The 22,040-nt window shown below is 38.7% G+C and overlaps 1 protein-coding gene across 1 annotated transcript in view; it reads right to left on the reverse strand.

Annotated features, from left to right (window-relative positions):
• Nucleotides 1-22,040, reverse strand: part of Setbp1 (SET binding protein 1) — a gene marked incomplete at its 3' end in the record, with an annotated part of 348,446 nt that overhangs the window by 14,713 nt on the left and 311,693 nt on the right. Inside the window, exon 5 of the mRNA XM_010616583.2 lies at nucleotides 9,044-9,214. Coding sequence (XP_010614885.1) covers nucleotides 9,044-9,214 — 171 coding nt within the window. The remainder of the gene's footprint in view (nucleotides 1-9,043; nucleotides 9,215-22,040) is intronic.

Below are 22,040 nucleotides of genomic sequence, written 5' to 3' on the forward strand. Positions count from 1 at the left end.
TCAGTGATTTACCTAAATTAAAAAATACTGCAGCATTGTAACAAGGACTGCACAGCAATCCCAATCCTTGAATTCCAAATCTGGTTTCTACTCTGCCTCAGTGTGGCGACTGGAGAGTCCAAGTTTCCCAACTCCCAGTCAGGTAATATTCATAGTCCCTCTAGGATCAGTGTTCTCATCTGTAGCATGAAAGTGAAGTGGTTGGTGAGGGAGCCTTCTGGTCTATTGTAGTCCAGTCTTTTCCAGGGTTAGCTGCAGGGGAAGGGGGCCACTTTGGTGCCTCCATGGGGTAGAATGCAGGGATGAAAGGCAGATGGGAATCTCTCTCTGTTACCCCTTTCTCCTAATACTTACACCGGTCTCTCTCCACATTTCCTTTTTCCCTAGGTCTCTTCCTCTGTCTCTGCTCTTGGACTGGCTACAGCCTGCTGGGACCACTCAGGATCATTCTTAATGATAGTCATTACACAGTTCTTCCACATTGCCTGAGGCTGTCTGTGCAGCAAGGAGCAGGAAAGACTTTGCCCTGTCTCAACAGCTGGGCTCACACTGCCAACTTCACTGGAGCCCAAAAGTTTTTCAGAAACTCTCCATTAATTACAGGAAGCCCAAAGCACTACGCTCCCTTCTCATTAACATGGTTGTTTTCAGTTGCCTCTAAATTATCTTGCCACCATTAAACCAACAATCTAATTAGACTTCTGTTAATGGAAAGAGCCCATGAACAAGGCAGGCACTGTGCTTTCATCTCAAAACTGATGGTAAAGTATTTGTGCTTTCTTTCTTTGCCACATAAAATCTGCCCCTGTCCTTTCATTCTCCTTTACTTATAAAGAAGATCTTGAATATTTGATATGAGTATCTTAATAGAAATCGCTTCACGTGTAGGAGGGTTTCTTTTCCACATTTCACTGAGAGTGGAGTCCTCATTACAATAATCGCACCTGACTCCCCCTGAGTCTGATGCCTCAGAGCCAAACCTCCCACCGGGCTTCAATGGAGGTGTGAATGATACTATCACTGGGAAGAAGATAAAATGTATTATTATCATTACTCTATTTTTAAGAGGGTCTGACTGTGGCAGAGGTGGTTGGGAGCATAATCTGTATGAGGCATTCAGAGAAGATAAATTGAGTTAAACTTCTCACAGATAACAGCACTTTCAAACCTGTTATTAAGCTTTCTGTGTTTTGGGAAAAAAAATCTCAGCCCAGAAGAAAGACTAATTAGTTAAACTAAGTGCAGATGTGTTTATTGAGTATCTACCATGCACTCAGCACTATCCAATTTTCATAACTCCAAAATATGATTGTGAATTGCTCAGTGGCAGCAGACTGAGTTTTTACTCCTCTTATTCTCAGTCCTCATATCCCAATGGTCCAAGAATTCATGGGATGCCCAATATTCATTTAATGAGACAAAACTTAAATAGGAAATGGTCACTGCCTAGAGAACTCAGTATTTCAGACATGACACAAGACTATCACATATAAAATAATTACAGTACAACACAGGTCAATTTAATCTCCAGTATTTCAATGGAGTTGTTCATCCTGAAAACGTCACAGATCTTGAGTGAAGGAAGATACTTATGTGTGCCCTCTTCTCTTTTCTGATGAAACATGCACTTTGTCTTGTAGATATATTACCTTATAGGCTGACTCTTTCTTTGAATATACTCTTTCTCTAGGAATGCCGTGGTAGATCAACCAAGGGCTGAGTGCTTTTATTGAACAGGGAGGCTGGAAATCTCCAAGCCCCTCCCTCTGCTAAATAGTTTGGTATAGTTTGCTCTTTCTGGTGCTAATATGGAAAACATAGGCAAATTATCACCTCTGAACTCTAATGAATATCATGCCAGAGTATATGTTGCCATTAACCAGACTATTTTATGGAGGATGTAGTTTTTCAGTACATTTTGTTTCAATACAATTTTACATATCTAAAATTTTGGTGCTAGATATTGGGGCTTTAAAGTGGAATAAGGTCTGGCTAAAAGAATACATGATCTTCCAGGCCAGTGTGTGATCTTTCAGTTCAGTGGACACACATACCCTAGTAAATGTAGGGATCAATCATCAGTGGATTTACAGGAAGCCACTGGAAGCAGAGACTGTGGCATTTAACTTGATCTTGGCATGATGCTTCAGTGGGTGTCAGAGCAAGTTTCTTAGAACTGAAGGCATGTCCATCAAGTCTTGAAGAATAATTATGAATGAGCCATCCAAATGGCATGAAGGGTAGGCAAAGAAGAAAATAAATTACAGAGTGGAAAGCAGGTAATAACAAGAACAGCAGCAGCAACAATAGCACCCGTTGGTTGAACTCTTACTGTACATTAAGGCTCTTGGAAACTCTTACTTTGCTAAGATCCTTCACTAAGATTTTCACAAGTATTATCTCATGTTTTCCTCACCACAATCCTCTATAGTAGGTCATACTTTCCCCCTATTTTACAGACCTGAGCAAGGTCTGTGATCACCCTGCTGGTAAGTGCAGGCAATATGCAACAAGACCATATACATTCAACTGGAGCAGTTTCTGCCCATGTAAGAAATTTAAGCTGGCATAAGAAGCAAGGCAAAATAGAAAGGTGAATGCCCTTTCACTCTTCCTCTCATGCCTGCCCAAGGCTTATTAGTTTTCTAGGGAAATGTGTCCTTGTTGGATTTGCTATCTACTACTGCTAAAGTTACAGAACCTGCCATCCTAAATGAAAACTTGTAGATTTTTTTTTCCCAGCAATGATATTGTCTAGCAGATAAGATAAACAGAAACTATGATTTTATTGCATAGTAGGACTTGAGCTGCACAATTCTGCCTCACATGCTTTCTCCAATGCCTACAATACTACAGTAGTTATTTCTCTAATTCTCCTTTGGACTAGTTTCATCACCATGATGCTCTGCTCCTTCAAGAGTTGAATGAGTCTTTGACATGAGACTTTTGAAAACTATGCTTCGATAGGGGTGATCCAAAAAGAACATTCAAGTGGCTGGAAAGGAGATGAGGCCGGCACAGAAGGCAAGGGCAGATTCTTGGGAATTTAATGCTTCCCTGGAATGTGATAGCCTTGGCCACAGAATAGGTTCAAGTGACCCAAGATGTCCGTGTTCAAATAAAAAGGTTAACTTCCTCTTTTTGGGATATAATAACAACAATCACGGAGGTTTTCCAGAAAGTCTTTAGTGTGAGATGAAGACCCCAGGAAAGCATAGCAACTTCCAACCCTGCTGTATTTTTTTGTTTTGTTTTTTGTTTTGGAGGTCCAGAATGTAGGGAGGGTAGTTTTTCCTGAGCCTGATACTTTCAGCAGAAGTTCTGGACAAACAGACTAATCTTGAGATGCTTCAACATGGGCTCTTTCCAGAAAAGTGTACCAATTGTTTTTTAAAATAAGCATTAATTTCTCTAGATTGTTCTGGAAGATTTTTTCTATTGTATGTTTTGACTGATTAGTGTGGACTTATAGGGTTTTATTTTACAATCTGAAAAAGCTTCTTCAGTCCATAAATTTACATTCTTGGATATTCCAAATCCTATTAGCCTGCAAATTTATTTGCTCTAGCTTGATTCTTTTGAAACACAAGTGTTGGCTGAACTGGTCCATTATTTTCATTAGGAGCTTCAGATCATGGTTCCATTAAAGACAAAAGAAAGAAAAAAAAAAAAGAAAATAACTGTACAATTCTTAGATTCTTGACCTGCTCCATTTCTGACCTGGGCTGGTTCACCCCTTTAGGCATCCCGGTGGTACCCTGCTCTTGGGCAGTCACCATACTGATGCCGAGTTTAGTGCAGACACTAGATCGGTTGGCATAGCACATTGCAGCCCAGAACTCCTGGACTCAAGCGATCCTTCCACTTCAGCCTCCCGAGTAGCTGGGACTACAGGCGCATGCCACCACGTCCAGCCAATTCTTATATTCTTATTCATTGCTATCTTTTTTGCACCAGGGTATTTTGTTATTCAGGGACCATCCCCATAGACTGCAGTTAAAAAGAAGAGAAAAATCAGGCACAATAGAATTTAGAATCTAGAAGCAATTTTCATGATCATTGTGCCTAGCTGCTCATCCTAGGTTTCATCCTGATTCTATTAGAATTAAGAATTTAAAGTATTTTTGTAGGGGTAAATAATTTTTCAAGCTTAAGGTTTTGCATCTATTACAAGTATAATTTATATTGATTTGGCTCAAAGATAGGTTTATAATTAGTTTACCTACTATTAGGCTCTGCCATAAAAAGAAAAAATGTCTAAAAACTTAATATACACGTGAAATTTAGATATTTTCACTTATGCAGGCTTTGATATTTTTAAACAAAGTAGATTGTATGGTTTGAGAGAACAATGGTTTAAACTTAATAAAAAACCCAGAAACTCAGAAATGTTTTCAGTCTGCTCCTCTGCTGTTTCTCACACAGCTACAATGTGAATACTTGAAATTTACTGACAGCATCCCTATTAAGTGTCTTTTTTCTCCTTGAATTTAAGATGAAAGAATAGTAGAATGTGTGTGCATGTGTATGAGTGTGTTGTGTGTGTGTGTGTGTGTGTGTGTGTGTGTGTGTGAGACAGAGAAAACAAAAAGGATATACAACTTGGCTTTTCATCATTCCTAGAATAGAATCTCAGGGGCAAAACCTTAGCATTTTTGTTTTCTTGATGTTTTAGTGAGTTCTTAATATAACTTGGACTTTATCTATTAATATAGTCTCATATTAAATACAAAGGAAGAGAAAAACACATGCTTCAAAAGTGAAATCATGAATTCACTATACGTTGCATGATCTCGCTGAGAAGTTAGTTCAATATGTAGAAGACAAGAAAAATTAGCCTGACTTATTCAGGTATGGATTATCTGATATGGTTATTAAATCATTATTGGGCAAGTGTAATAGAAGTTGCTTCAAATTATGCATCACTTTGAACAAACTTTATTGAAGCTTTTACTGCATTAGCCCTAATTACTCACAATAATGATGCAGCACTCCCTTGAATCAGAGCTCCTTGGCTGTGCCAGGGGACTGCAGTAGATCAATAGCTATTGAGCAGTTTGATCACGCAGGCTGACCTGTGGAGAACTGGTGGCAGCCACTGCCATCCCTTCCTAAATCCCTTTCTCCTAGTAGCTCACTCGCTGACTTGTTCTCAGCTGGCCACCCTCTCCTGCCACTCCTCTCCTACTCCCTTGACAAATCAATAATTTCATAACCAGCATGTGTCCCAGACTGTGAGAGACTAAAAAAGTTACCTTAAACAAGGGGCCTCTGTTCACATTTAAATCCGCATCTCACATACTCAAGCTAAAAAAAAGACATGTTTATATCTTTGACCAACAAACATTCATCTCATATTGTAATACTTATAAAATAAGGTGAGAAATCTTCATTTTTAAAATGGCACTGAAGATCACGTTTTACTTAGATTATTTACTGAACCACTATTATATGTCAGGATCTGTATCTGGTACTTTAGTATCCATTATTCTTTTTTTTAATGAAAGAAGTTCCTAATTACTTTAAATATTTCAGCATCTTCTTTTCTCTAAGTTATATCATAAATTAACTTTGTTTCACAAACCACATAGTTTAACTCTTATTTCCTTTTTTCTCCCTGAAGTTGTCTGGTTTCCAAAATCATGTCATAGAAATGATAATTTATTAGAAAATAGGTTATCAATAAGTACTGCAGAAAGCCAAGAGTAATGCTAAATTACTTTGCTTATAGTGAAAGATGAAGAACAGCATTCCAAAGAAAGCAAAAATCAAGCAAGTTGTATCATCAGAAATGTATATGACTATTGCACATGAATTCAATGAAAGGAAGTCAAACTCAATAACAGTTAACTGCCTACTACTATGTGCTTGGTGGTGGTCAGAGCTGTCTTTTTCTTGGTTTGGTTAGAGGTAACTATCTACTCCACCAGACTATTCTCCAAAGAAGTAAAGGTCCTGTTATGGTTGTTTGGATTTAAGAAGTCCCCCCTCATGTATTCAGAGAGGCTTTCTGAAAGTGAGTAGATCACAAGGCCTCCAACTTTACCAAGGACTAGTCCATTGATGGATTTATAATTTGAGGATATTATTGGCAGGTAATGGAGACTTAGTAGGTTGGGTCTCCTTAAAGACAGTGAATCATGACAGCATGATCTTGAGAACTATATATCTTGCTCTTCTTTGGCCCTCACCCACTCTGCTTCCTGGTTGACTTGACGTGAATAGTTCTGCTCCACCACGCCCTTATGCCACCATATTCTGCCTCAACACAGACCCATAATAACGAAGCCAGACAGCCACAGAACGACACTGCTGAAGCCATGAGCCAAAATAAATCTTTCCTTCTTTAAGTTGATTTTCCGAGGTATTTTGTCATAGGGACAAAAATCTGACTAACCCAAGTCCATAGTTTAGAAGAAAGCAATATGCCTTTGCTCAGGTTGAACCTATGACAGAAGTGGGGTTCCACTGTAAATCAGACAGTAAGTCAGAAAATTTGGGTTTCAGTCCAATAGTATGACCTCAGGTGAATCCTCGAATCTTGGGAAGTATACTTTACTGCATGTGCGAAACAGTGTTGGACATGAGCCCAGCCCGTGTGATCCCAACTCTCTCAGGTTTGTGGCAAGCTGTTTATCTGTGGGGAGTGAAATCTCAGGAAGCTCTGGCTTCCAGCACCTGGGGTAGATCTCTGGCTTGTTTCTCCCCCAAAGTTCTGAGATGTGGAAACAGACCAAATCTGTGCAATTCTCACAGGGGTCTCATGTGAGTACTGCTAAAACTAAACAGCCCATTTCTGTCTTGAAAATGTCCACAAATGGGAGAGTTTTAGCTAAGCTCAGAGTACTGGAGAGGCAGGTTTAAAAGTCTAGTACCAACTTATTTCTTTAATCTGTGTGGCACATTTGTAAGTTACTAACCAGAAGCAAGAAGAGGTAGCAAGCCCATATAATTATGTGACCCCAAGAATGGCATCTTTCACACTGAGTGGAAAGAGTGTCAGAAGGAAAACAAGGGACCACCTGTCTGTGACCCCTGGGAAATATCTGTGCAAAAATATCAAGGAAATCTGAATCCATAAAGGAGGGCTCAGTGCTTAACTGACAAGGTCAAATAAGCAATTATCAGGGTGAGTAGCGCAGACCGTGGCCACCTCTTCTGTTCTCGCTAAGTGGCGTCCTCCTAGTGTTCCAGCCAACTCTAGCTTCTCAAAGTGCTATTGATCCAACAGACATCAAAAGTATCTTCCTCCTCATTCTTCTGTGACTTTCTCTCCTTGACTTTTTATTCTTTTTGGCATCAAGCATCTACTTTTTCCATCAAAAACTGCTCATTTCACACCAAGTGTGTAAAAGGTATAAAGGTTCATAGTCATTTTTGAGAGATGATCTCATTCCTTGACAGCAAGTGTTCCCAGGCAACTTTAGAGAATACTGTATTCAAGAAATATGAAGAGTTCATCCCCTAAAAGTAAGTTGTGTTTTCAGATGAAATTGTGAAATTCTGTGCCTCCTTCAGAAAATCTACTGTATTGTTCTATTAAAAACTCTGAAAATCTCTGCAGGAAGGAAGACAACATTCTTATATTCACCTCACAAGAAAAACATCTTTTTTTTCCCCCACAAAACCCCTGCCAATATTTTGCTGAACTCAGCCTGGGAAGTATCATTCCAAATATTTCTTTGTCATTTCAGTTGAGCTTATTTATTAATTACTGGTATGATTTCCATGAAGGAGGTGAGTACATAGTCAACTTGAATTCTCTGCTCAAAGTACCCACTGAATGGGAAAATGAGATAAGTTGAATTGAATATCAATAATGAGTCTATTCCTGGCTTCTAATAATAAGAGAAATTTCTAAATACTAAAAACATGAAAATATATGTTTACCAATATATTTACTCAACAAATATCAAAGGAACATGACATCATTCTCTATGCCATGGAGCTAGCAAGAATCTAAGTGTGGATTCTGCCTCTGAGGTGCACACAATTTCGCTACAGGGGAGAAGTTAAATAGGAGACATTTTCTAATGTGGTCTATGAGAAGATGCTAAATAGATAGTGGAGACCCTAGATTGTACAGGCACTTTCAGTAGCTATGACTGGCTGGGCCTCAAAAATCTACAGCAATGAATAGGAAATAAGACTGTTCCAAGTACAGGTGCTAAACTGCATCCAAGATCTGTGTTCTTGGGCTGGGGATTTAGCTCAGTGGTTCGGTGGCCTGCCTTGCAAGTGCAAGGACCTGAGTTCAATCCCCGGTACCACAAAAAAAAAAAAAAAAAAAAAAAATTTAAAAAAAAAAAAAAAAAAAAAAAAAAAAAAGCAAGACCTGTGTTCTTAGTGGCAAGGTTGAGCTTGGCAAAGTAGGGTTAGTGTAAGGGCTCCTGGGAGATAGTGTAGGGTAGAGGAGAGTAGAGGTGGCAGGGATCAGCTTTGTGATAAACTCAGGATATCTGAATAAAGAGCACCACTACTGGTGAGAACTCTTGGAACTATTGGGGAATTTGTAAAACTATGGGTATAACATAACAGTGCCTCAAGGAAACTCAGTGATGACTATCTTCCAACCCTGCTGAGCAAGGGAGGTAGTGAAATGCAGTGGTTGAGATCATGGCTTTGGAATCCTGATTATTCACAGATTGCTGTGACAGTCATCTTTCTCCTCTACAAAATGAAGATACAGGCATTTAATTCACAGAGTTCTTTGTGAATCACATAAAACTACATATACTTCTGATGCAAAAACTATTAGTTACTGTGGCTTGATGAAGAGTAATTAGTACCGTTATTATTTAGTTATGTTTGATAGACCAGAGAAGACTCTTTACCTCCAAGTTGATCTTCCATTTTTTCCATTTTCAGCCTCCTCCCAAATGAAAAAACCCAATGCTGTAATGGCTCCCATGTCCAGTTTCTATGGGAGATTGGTTCAGCAGAGAACTCTTGCTGTACTCAATAGACAATTTCTAGTGAGCTTTTGCCACGCCCCCCACCCGTCTTCATGATGATGAGCCCAGAGCATTGAAAATATGCTCACCTGCATCTGACGTTGCTGTGGAGGCAGCAAGGAGAGATAACACTGGGCTTGGTGGAATTGGAACACTGTCAACTGCAGCTGGCTTCTTCCTGGTCATCATGGTGGACACTGGGCCCTCGTTCTTACTGTATGCTGCTGTCTGGTCCACTTTCAAGTGGGGACTTGGCATCCCTAAAAAAGAGTAACCCCAAAACCCGCAGTTGATTTAAAGGAACAGGAAGAACATCGACCTGAATATGCTCTGAGGAAATAGTCAAATGGTTCGACCACCTTCAGGTATAAAGATAATGAAAATTTAAAACATTTAAAGAAAAAAAAAAGAGTAGCCATGACTGGTTTTGTGGCTGCGGTTAGGAGAAATGGTTCCAGACTAGCTGCCCGGAAGAGTGATGAAGTCAGAGGCTTAAGGTAACCTTTAGCATTCTGAGATCAACCAGCCTGTCTTTTACAGATGTTACTCTGTGTGTACACCATGAAGGGGAGCTTGTGAGGCTGTCAATATATGAGTCTCCTCATGACATCCATCTGGGAAGACTAGGCAACAAGTTCATGCAGGCATTCATGCTGTTCATCCCAGGTGCTTGAGGAATTCTAAGTCTGTAAAATCAGTGTGGGAAGAGAGGAGGCAAAACTTTGCAGAGATCATGCTACGGTCGGGGCAGGGTAGTATTCTGAGAAGAGCATATGCAATGTCATGAATGAGAATGAGCAGGATCCAGAGAAAGAATCAACCCAGGTGCCCATCAGAGGATCAACAGATAACGAAAATGTGGTTCATAAACAAATTGAATTATTACTCATCCAGAAAGGAAAATGAAATCCTATCATTTGCAGCAAAATGAACGGGACTGAAAGGCATTGTAAGGGAAATTAGCTAAACACAGAAAGACAAGTACTGTAAGTTCTCTTTCATATTTAGAAGTTAAAGAAAACGTTAACCTAAATGTAGGATAGTGATACTAGAGGCTGGGAAGGTGTGTGGGAGGGTGGATACATGGAAGCTGGAAATGAAAAGTGTGTGCTGCAGTTTGTAATAGCTAAAACTTGGAAACAGCCCATCTGCCCATCTGTTGGAGACTGGATAAAGAAGATGTGGTTTTTCTATAAAATGGAATACTACTCAGCCATAAAGAATGAGAAATTAGAGTCATTCATAGGAAAACGGAGGCATATTGAGGATATACTCCTAAGTGAAATAAATAAGTCACACATGTGTAAATACCGAATAGTTTCTTTGGTGTGAAAAACTATAATAGTACACAAGATCCTAATGGGATAATTAATAGTGTGAAATAGGAAGAAAAGGGCTAAAGGTGTAGGGAAAGTGGGAAGGGTAGGGGACAGGTAATAAGGGAAAAGAAAAACATATGAGAAAATGAAAAAAATGGAAATAAAGTGTAAAAGGGGAGGGCAAGAGGGGGTGAAGGGAGGGCAGGGACAAGGGGAAAAAATGAGAACCAAGACCTGTCATGTAAAGGTACAGGATCCCAATGATGAATGTAACTGTACTGTATACCTAGATAGTACCAATAAACTCAATAAAAAGAAAAAAAGAAAAGTGTGCGCTGTATGCATGTATTGATTCCATAACGAACCCTGTTAATGTGTACAATTAGTGCATATTAATTTAGAAAGAATTTTTAAAAGGACAGTCTACTGGAGGCAGGAAGTGCATTATGGGCATTTCTGTGAAATAACAGTTACTAAGCTAAGGAAGGGCTGATTTGGGGCCTGTGGAGGTCTGGTCCTAAAAAACACCTTAAGTCATGTCACTATGATGCTGAAAGGCCTAGTAGATACTTGTGAGCTCTTCTGGAATATTGTTTCCAGAGCTAGAATCCAGATTCTGCCACTTTCCTGCTATGTGAACAAGTTCAAGTTACTTAACCTCTTCATACTTTAAACTTACAATTTTAAACTTTAAATTTGTAGTCAGCTTTCTTAACTGTAAAATTGGGATGGTGAAGGTCCTACATTGTAGGGGCTGTTGAGTGCATCCAATAAGCCAGTTATTGTAAAGTGCTTAGAAAAATGTCTAACACACAGTCCATATTATGTGCCCACATAATTATTATTATCATCAGTGGTAGTATCATAATTATTTATAATCCATTGCTTCCTCTGAACAAATTTTTATCGGTAAGCAAAGGTTTAGTTTTCTTTTTTGACATGACCAAAGATTCATGGACACTTCAAAATCTCCAGTTGCAAAACAGTGACCATCCATCTCACTCAGGCACAGGCCTAGATCCTGAGGGTATCTGATCCTTGTCAAATGGTCATGAATTCCATTTCTTCATCTGTATGCCTTATGACACCACGGACAGCAGCAACAACAAATTCGCTTTTATTCCAGTAGTTCTTAACAATGTTTTCCCTCCCAATCAACCTGAGATGATACAGTTCCTTCCCAGAGTACCTTTATCTCACAGCCGCAGTGAGATCGGTTCTACTTGGGCCTTGAAGCAACTCTGTGAAGCATGTAGTATGGATATTAGTATTTTCTCAATTTTACAGATGAGGAAAACACATTTCCGAGAGCTTAAGGAAAAGCTGAATAAACTCACACCAGTCTTAATGTAAGAGCTTGAAGTTGTCAGGCAGCCAAATGCTACACCCAGGATCATCTTGTTCTACCCAGGCACATTCTGACACCTGGCATGACCGAGTCCATCGAAGCAGGTTTCATGCTGAGGATGTGGAGGCCCTAATATCACACCTGGAAAAGCCACCCATAGCCATTAGGGAGAAATTCATACTTCTACTACCTTCCTCCTGCTCTCCATTCTGGTCTCTGAAACTCCTGCTTTGAGATGCCATGAATAACAGTATCATTTGTGCTTTTATGGAATATTTTATCATTTTTGAGAGTAGAGACAGGTGAACATCAAGTTCTGTGACAGAAAGATTGCAAGGCATTACCACTGAGACATGAAAATGCATACAGTATGACCTGTTGGTAACACTTACTTGTGAAAGTGATCAGCTACAGTATGCAGAGAATCAGCTGTAAGAAGACCCATCTGAATAGCATTTGCTACTCTGAGGAATGAGATCTCAGTGGAGATTCATGGGAGGGAGTGTTCAAATTTGCTCCTGTACTTCCTTTACTGTTAATATTTTTTAAAGCACAAACACGTATTAAACTTAGTTTTTGTTTTCCAGTGAGAAGATAAATTTTGGGAGAAATCTAAGTTTATTGGTGCAGTCTGGAGTCTGAGAACAATGCTCCATTTGGGTTTTCTGCATCAGTACAGCACCATTCCTCTTAAATAGAAGCAGCTTGGAAACTCTAAAGCATGAGTTCCCCTGGAAAAACTCACTTATTTGTCATCTTTGTACCTGTGGTCACAGGTACTTCATTGTTTAAATTATGCTATGCTTGGGGAATGAAGGCAATGAACAGGATTAGGTGCAGAATATTTAACCCTCACTTGGGAACAAACTGATTTAAAGTCATTTCAGTTGTACCCATTTTCATGCAAATGTTCACAACCTAAATTAGTCTCACTCCGCAACATCTCATTGAAGTTGATCTGATCATACTCTGTTGGGCATACTTTGCGACTCAAGTGTTTACGTTACAGAATTTGTTAAATGTAATAAAATGACACTTAAAACAGTCTGTCATTCAGATTCTCATTATTTAGCTTTTTCAAAACCCCGTGATAATTTAGAATTTTCTAGGTTATAGTACTGCCTTCTAGTTGTCAATTTTTGAAAACAAAGTAAAGAAAAAGAAAGAAAGAAACCCAGGCCTGAATTTTTCTTGGTCATTTTTGAGGAGCTAATGGAAATCATCCCAGACATGGCATACATGGACAAGAATATCAGATAAACTTTATCTAAGGCTAATTAAAGAGCTCTGAATACTGACAAAATTTGTCTGAGATGAGAAGTCTTGAGGGGTGACCTTTCCTTGCGAGGGTGAACCAGGCAGGTAGTCTCTAGAAGACTTTGTTTCCCTTCATTCCAAGTGGCAGGAGATGCTCTCTGGTGTGGGAGGCCAAAGTGGTGGGCCATGTGGAGAGTTTTTTCCCCGTATGAGCCTGGGGTCTCTCCCTCCATAGGAGGAAAATTTCTGAGGCTAGAGGCTGATCATAAAAAAAAAATCAGAGATGTGTGTAAGAGATGAATATGAAATAGGAAGAAAGGGGGCTAAAGGTGTAGGGAAAGTGGGAAGGGTAGGGGAAGGGTAATAAGGGAAAAGAAAAAATATGAGAAAATGAAAAAATGAAAATGAAGTGTTTGTAAAGGAGGAGGGAGGAGGGGGTGAAGGGAGGACAGGGACAAGGGGAAAAAATGAGACCCAAGACCTGTCCTGTAAAGGCACAAAATCCCAATAATGAATGTAACTGTACTGTATACCTAGAATGTACCAAGAAACTCAATGAGGAAAAAAGAAATCAGAGAGCCTTGTACTGGCTGAAATATTAAGGTATATAGCACCCTTGCCTACGCCAGGGCCTGAGAAAAGGATGTGGGAGTTGGCTATGGGGACTCGAATCTGGGAAACGATTGCTGTCTAAATTCAGAAAACAAAATATACGGAGATTACTCGCAGTAGGTGCCTTCTGAGTATCCCTGTACTTAACACAGAGACACACTGCAGTGTATATTTAAAAGGGAGAAATAACAATGCAAATAACTTTGTGGATCCAACATCTGTTCATAATTAAAAGACAGAACCAAGAGGAAATAGGAAAAAGTTAAACCTTCATGAAAACATTCTGCTATAACCTGTTGACCTCTATTGATAAATTAGGAAAAAAAGTCTTTGAAACTGTGCTATAATCTATCAAGGGATAGTCACTTATTTTCAAAGGTAATTTCTCATAGACCACTTATCCCCTCAAACCTCTACCTGCACACCGTGTTTGCATTAGGGACTTGATTTATGGATTCCTACTTGTGTGATGCAGAAGCTGACTTCCTGTTGCCTTGGTTACTTGGAGCTCAGTTCAAGGTTAAACTACACCCAAATCAAAATCAGTGGCATGCACTGCATCTACTGCCCTAGGATGTGAAAAGGTCAGAGACCAATGCACTGTTTACTGCCTTAAGGGTGAGTCAATAACTTCAATATTTTGATTCTGTTTCTTTCAAAGTAGTAGTTGCTGCTCAATTACCTCTTCCCCAGGTTTCTTAAGGTCACAAGGGTCGTGACAGAAAAAGCAGAGTCTATGGCGGCTAACTTTCCCAGGATCCCTTTAATGAGCTTTGTGACCTTGGATAATAAAAACCAGCCTCCCCCTAGAGTAATTTGTATGTTGCTTTAGGTTTAGAAAGCTAGTTATCTACTTTGTCAATTCTTTGTAGGGAGAAAAAACAAAAACAATTCCTGTGGTAGCTATTTACTCCCCTTTTCCAGATGAGAAAATGGAGGATCAGAAAGGTCCTGTGCTTTATTTAGATCACATAGCTGGCAAGAGATGGCAAGATCTAGATCCTCTGGTTTCCTAGCAGGCCCTTATTCCACAGTTTCCTAAAAAATACAGAGCTAATGGAATCTTCACCAACGGATCACACATTTTGCAACATCCACCGCAGAGAACAGTACATCTTGCAGATAGTGTATGATTAATACAGGCCAGTTGAATAATTTAAATTAGTTTTCTATTCCTAAAATTTGCAGGTGCAGGTGTTTCCTGGTAACAAAGTCTAGGCTAGCATGGTGGGAGAGGCTGATGCCAGTGGGAGGGTTGATCCCTTCAGACACCTCTCTGGTCCCAGTGTACTGCAAAATGGAGGCACTGGAATGAATTGAGACTAAGATATATTGAACAGTTAATGGTTTTTAATCTTGTAAAGAACTTTGACATGCATTAAGCTATTTTCTCCTTATAGCATCTTTATGGGTGATAAGGAATAGATAGTGATACTCCAAGTGCGCAAATGAGGAAACAGATGACCAGATGATTGTCCAAGCTCGCGACTGTGGGTGAAGCAATGCTGAAATCCATGTCTCTTGACTCAATTTCATATTCTTTCCCTTTACTAATGGCAAATTACTTACAAGACAAAAAGTGCTCCTAAAAACTTGATAATCATTCCCTTTCTAATGTACTGGTTGCCATTGCCCTTTTCCTTGTGTTTAAATGAACCTCACTCATGGTAAATAAGGGAAACCCATGTTATAGAAGAAACTGAGGGCCCTTAAGATTTTAGAAATAATATTGTTCTACACCAAAGTCAATATCATTTTAATTTTTGTTGCATCATATTATTTATTAATTCAACCAATATTTATTGAATGTCTACCATGCCAGGGATATGGCATTTGTCAAAACAGAGTTCCTGTTTGCTAAAAATCATATTCTATTATTCCTGCACAGCATAAAGGTAGCTATTATTTTTTATAAGGGCAATGACTAGAGTGCTTTTTCAAGCATCAAAAGACAGCTTCTACTATTCATATGTCTTTATTCTATTCTGTACTATACCAAGAAATAAGTTTCAAGAATAAAAATATGTAGAACAGTAGTTAAGGCAGATTTCTACAAGGTTTGGCCTAAAGACTATTTGGCTCCCTAGCTGTGTGATTTGGGGTGAGCTATTTCACCTCTCCATGCCTTGGTTTCTGCATCTGCTACATGACATTGTGGTGAGGATTAAATGAGTTTTACAGTGTGATAGACAGAAAATAATTTCCCTCCACCTAAAAGTTGTTCACATTTTACTTCTTAGAACGTGTAAAAAAGTAAAGAGGGAAGTTAAGCTTGAAGATAGAGTTAATGTTGCTAATCAGCCCACCTTAATGAAGGGAGAATATACTTAATTATACAGATGGCCTCAGTGTAGTCACCAGGGTCCAATGAAGTGGAGAAAGAAGGCACAAAGACTCATGGAGAAGAGATGTGATGATGGAAACTGGGCCAGAGAGATGCCATGATGTCAGCTTTAAAGATTCAGGAGGAAGGCATAAGTCATGGAATGCAGATGCCCTCCAGAAATGGAAAACAAGGAACTGGATTTTCCCTTACAATTTTCAGTGAGGAATGTAGCTCTGCTGACATTTTTGTTTTAGTTTAGTGAGATCCATTTTGGACTTCTGACCACCAATTGCATGATATGTTTTGTTGTTTTAGCCACTAAGTTTATGAATATGAAAATGTGTTACAGCTGCAAGAAAATTGAATGCATCTATAAAAATATTTATTATGGCACCAAGGCAAAATAAGCATTCAATTGAGGTGATCATTATTATTTTTTAAAGCAATACGTTGTTTTAAGTACTAATTGTCTCATTTTATACTTGCTTTGTACATTCATGTTACACGTGTTTTCAACAAGATTTAAATTCCTTGGGAAGCACAGACTATATTTTTACTTATTTCTTCCTGGCATAAGCTCAACATAAAGAAATTATTTAATGAGTGCTTATTGTTAATATATTGCATCAAAGAGAGATAATTTTTAATATGAAGTTTAAAAACTTGGAATCTCATTCTGCCTCATTTTGCTCCTTTCAGAATCTACGTTTAGCTCTACCATTCCAATTCTAAACTTTCTAGAATCAGCAAAACCACTAAACAATCTGATCAGTTAGAAGTGCAGAAATGGTCTGACATGATAACATTTGCTTATCTCATAGAGATTTATGTAAGAGTATTTTACTCTCCACAGTAAATTCCAATGACACAGAAGTTAGTTTCTCCTGATCCCATAGTGGAAAGTTCATGTCAGTAGAGAGATGAATTCTGGAAGTGCTCAGTGACAACATCTAGAAGGAGATACATCAAATACTAAAATTATAAAGAGGAAACGTAAGTTAGAGTGGGTTATAATTTTTCTGTATTGTAGGTGACAGATATTCTTAGAAAATATATATAGATTCATGGATACTTTTAGGCTCAGGCAAGAGTCATTGCTTATCTTAGTTAATTCCCATCCACAATACAATGCACACACATATATACACTCACACACACACACAGATTGAGAGATAAGATCATAGAAGGACCAAAGTCAGAGAGACCTGTTCTCCAGAAAATATAACAAGGGGATTTGAAAAGGGTAATAACAAGCCAGTGCATATATATAATCAGAACTAATTTACGTGTACAATGCACCTACCATGCTCCTTACATCTTTGGTGATCAGGTAGGTTAAGAATTTGGTACTGTAATGTACATTAAGCATATCACAAGCAATTGCTGAACACAGGAGATTCAGCAAGTAACTCAAGGTAGTTTAGATTTGGATGGAAACTAGTATATTCCTTCCTGCATCTGAACCCTAAAGAGGAAATATGACTTGCTTTGCATCACACACAGAGAGTGGCAAAGCCATGACTCTGACCTCAGCTACATCCTTGAATCATTTCTGTCCTGCAAGGGCTTTGGACTATACTGGTTATATTTTCTGACTTCACAGAACCAGTCTTTTTTCGTTCCTGGTGAATATTTCTTATTCTATATTTTCAGGGAAGCTAAGAACAGACCACACCAGGACAGCAGATGCGAAATAAGCAATAAAACTATTGTTTCTGGAAGATTCTCTCCTAGATTTTCCTAATGTGAAGGGCTTAGTAATCAATGTCAGTTAATCTAAGCATCTTTTGTAGTGTTTTCCTTTTTACCTCTGGAGTACCTAGTAACAGAGCACATCTGCATGGTAATACAGATCTCCATGCTAACTGGGTCACCTTATTTGCATTTTGATTACTGCTTATTTAGAAGCCATATTGAGAAAAAAGCTTGATATCAGGAGCTCAGTGCATGTGTGTATATAAATATGTGTATAAATAGATAAATGCACATTTACTGGTTTGTAAAAAAATCATTCTAATGTCTACTCATTCCTATGAACATATCTGTAGAAGTGTGACTTTGTATGGAGGCTGGGATTATAAATATGATTATAGAACCTAACTACTCTTCTCAGTACAATATCACCCACTGTATCTGGCTAGAAAAATCAATTTAACATACATTCCCCCTTATTGAGATGTCAACCCTTTACTTGTGAAAAAGTTTTTCTGTTTTAAGAGCTTTAATAGACAGCTTTTCTTCAAATCACCTACTTTATTTCACCACTGGGTTCATCCTAAAGAACACAAATACACTGTGACTGTGTGGGCATGCACATATAGACACAGAGTGTGTGCTAGAAAAGCTCTCTTCTTTGCAATAAAAGACAAAAAAAATCACAGAAACTCAGACCCATCATTAGATAGATCTTCTAATCTTTATCTCTAGTAGTTCAGTCAGACGAGCTAATACCATGATGATGGCTTTGAAATCTCTTAGGAATTGGATGAGGAGAAGCGATAGCGATGAACTCCCAGCTAATAAACACAGAGTGCTTATTTCGGCGGAATGATCAATTTCTAGATGTCCTGAGGCTTGTCTGATACAGTTGATTTACTCATCCTTGCTTACCTCGCTAATAAAGCCAAAGTCCACCATCAGATTACGGTGGTGCCCGGGATTTCTTAAAGGGACAGGAGAAAGCCTAGGTAGCATTCATCACCTCTCTTGGATCATCCCTCCTTGCCCACGGTCCTTAGAACCCCAGCTGCCTTCCTTGGCTGAAACTCTGTACTCAATAGACTTTGGGCTAGTACAGCAATGCAGACAATTAATTCGTTATCTTGTTAGGGGAAATTTAATGCAATGATCTAAAGGAACTCTTACACATTGTGATAAACTTTAGTGCCTCCGGGTGGTTCCCCTTGCATTGGGCTCATTTCATTTCTCATCCATTATGTAAATGAGATTTGGAAATAGTTGAGTTTCACTAATGTAGCTCAACTCTGATGGATTGGAGGGAGTCAGTCTTACTGAAACTAATGAGGTTAAATGCGTCTCAACATTTCTTTCTACTTGGTTGACTCTGTAAGCCTTTATTCAAGAAATGAATGCAATGCATTTTTAAAAACTGTCCTTTAAGATAATTTCACTGTTGCCCGGCTCCAAAGTGCACAAAATAAGTTTATCTTGGATGTTCTGGTTTTAACTACTATATGGTGCACAGAGCTAATGGATAAGGTACCATCACATTGTACCTAGACTAATAATAGATACAGTAATAGTTAAGACGTCTAAGGAGGACTCTAAGGCATTCAGAAAAGAGCGGGATCAAATTTACAGTGGAGGATGATCAGGACAAAGAGCCTTTGATGGGGCTTGAGATTGGAGAGTAATTTGTCATGCTAAGGTTTGGAACTAGCAAGGAGACTACTGTAATTGGTTCAAAGACTCACAAGGAGTCCAATCCAGGTACACAGGGACTGGTTATGAGATGAGATAGGGATCAAGGACTTCTGTGGTCTTGGTTTCATTTGGAAGTCCAAGAAATGGAAGTTCTAAAGACCAGAGATAATATTTTTAAAAAGGAATCAGCATTTTTGGAGAAACTCTTCAAACTATTCAAGGTCATGAGATATGAGATGATAAAAAATTCTGTGAGATATTTTAGTCATTACTTTTTTTTAAAAAAGAGAGGGACTGAATGGAAGAATTTAAAACAAAGATGTGGAGACAGAAATATCGCATGTCAAAAGCAGAACCCAAATGTGTTAGGCAGTTATTGGGAAATAAACTACTTAAAAGGAAAGGAATTGTAGGCTGGTGGATAAGGCTGTGACCCTAGAATCAGGAGGTCCTTGGTTTAAATCTCAGCTCTGTCACTTAACTAGGTATTTGACCTTGTTCAAGTGATTAACCCCACAAAGCTTTAGTTTCTTTATTTCCTAAAAGAAAAAAAAAATAGTTGAGTAAAAGCACCTACCTCAGGAGGTTATCATGGGGATTAAGTGAGACAATGCCTGTAAATGCTTAGCCCAGTGGCTGGAGCACAGAACATGCTCTGAACGGCCACCCAGAAATGACCCCTGGGAACTTCAGACATTTTGAACAAAATTAGGATAGAGGTTACCAAGTGCCTGATCCAAAGACTCACAATTTGGAGGCAAGGTTGCTGGTCAAGCAATTGCTTTGTCTCTACCATCCCAAATAACTTCCACATCTTTGAAAGCTGGGATCCCAGGAACTAAAGTTTTGTCAGCTCTTAACTATTCAACCTGATGCTACATTCTCATTCAGTTGTTGGGGGTTGATAATAAGGAAGCAGTTTTGCTCATGCTTTGATTTATTCAGCAAAAGTTTCAATGCCCACTGTGAACACAGCAACTCAAGGTCCTTTAGGAGACTCTGAAAGTAAAAGAATCCATCTAGTTGTTGAATAGTCAACTGTCTAGCTGAAGAAACAAGATACAAAACAAGAAATTTAAATTAAAATAATAATCTCCCCTGAGCTGAAAATACCACCACCCACATTACCTTTCATTATACTTGGGACTAAATGAGAGACTTAGAGGGGAGATTTTAATCCACCTATATTCTAGCATAATAGTCAATTATTTACTATATAATTCAAATAAAAAAAAATTGACTGGGTTGATTAAGAATTGAAATTTCTGTTAACATAGACTTCAGCATAGCCAGCATGATAATTTTTATGGAAAAGGGTATTCCAAATTGATGAGAAGGGTGAGTTCTAAACCCATATTCTCATTATTCAATCATAGCTCTACAAGCCACTGACTGTGGATCTGAGCAAGTTATTTAACTTCTGTGCTTTTGTTCTTCTCAAGAATAATGCAGTTAATAATAGTATCTTTCTCTTAGGTTTAAATATGAAGAGTCAAAGGTAAATCTCTATCCTCAAATTGCCTGAGGCAAACACAAATATGATAATGCTTAGTGATGAGTTCCAAAGGGTCAGGTAGAAGAGACATGGCTACCCAGGAGAATGGCTGCCTTGTTGGGGAAGGAAGGACCCCACTGAGGAAGTGACATATTACTTGGGCCTCAAACAATTTGGAAGCAATGTATGAAAGGGGATGGAAGAAATTCTGGGAAGAAAAGAGCATGTGTAAAAGCAACAAAGTAAAAAATAGGACAGTGTTTTGGAGGAAAGGCAAGAATTCTTGGGTGGCCAGAGTTTAGGTTTCCAGAGTGAGTGAAGGAAACAGCAGTGCAGCCTGGGTCAAACTGCGAACTGTGCTGGGAGCATGAGTTTCACCTGTGGGTAATGAGTCAGGAAGCATTTGTATGTAGACACACAAACACCCAGCCATGGAGAGGAGGTGACTTGATCTCTGTGTGCACAACTTGGATTACAATGGACAGAGGCTGCTCCCTGTGGGTTTTGAGAAAGGGGCCAACTCATGACATAATGTTTGTAAATCAAGGGTGGAAATTGAATTTTTGGTGTAGAACGGTTAAGCACTGTGTTATGTTCTACGATTCCTTCCTCCACTCGTCTCCTTTTCCCTTCCTCAACCTTTACTGGATAAAAGCTGCAACTGATCTTCCTTTTAAAACACTGTCTCAGAAACACTGATGAGTAAGTTATGGTTCTCGCCTAGAAGGCATATTTAAAACATATTTTGATAAACGTAAATCTTACTCTGTCATAATGACAACTTACTATTTAGAGAAAACTGGAGATGAGGGCTTTTTAAAAGTTTTAACATGTTTTCAAGAAGATAAAACCCTTCCCTAATAGATGTGCTCTGCATATATGGATTTTTATATAGTTGCACAGAGATTTTCAGTTTTTATTCCTGTGGATTAGACATCGTTTTTGGAGGACTTCACACCTAACACAAAATCAATTGAGGTTCAATCTCACATTATTAAAGAAGCTTTGAACACAGGAAAGAAAGTAAGAGGTTCTGAGAGAAAGAAGGAAACAGCAGAATATTAATAATTGCGAGTGGGTGTTTTATTGATCTAAGGAAACATATATGCAGAAAGAAATCAAGCAAGTAGTTTAGGGAGGAGAGGAGAGATTGGGAAGGAGGGGCACAAGACTAACATCAGTTCCTAAAGAGGCAGGTACATTTTAGCTTTAAACCAATGTTGTCCTAATAATGAGTCTTTTTTTAAAGTCAGGATAGTTATTATTTGGCATACAGATACCAAACTGAATTGTTTTACAAAATTCAATTTTCATGGTTTGTTGAATTTGAAAACTCACGTCAGTC

The sequence above is a fragment of the Fukomys damarensis genome, unplaced genomic scaffold, assembly GCF_012274545.1.
Source record: "Fukomys damarensis isolate Sample0158 unplaced genomic scaffold, DMR_v1.0_HiC HiC_scaffold_30, whole genome shotgun sequence".
Lineage (NCBI taxonomy): Eukaryota > Metazoa > Chordata > Mammalia > Rodentia > Bathyergidae > Fukomys > Fukomys damarensis.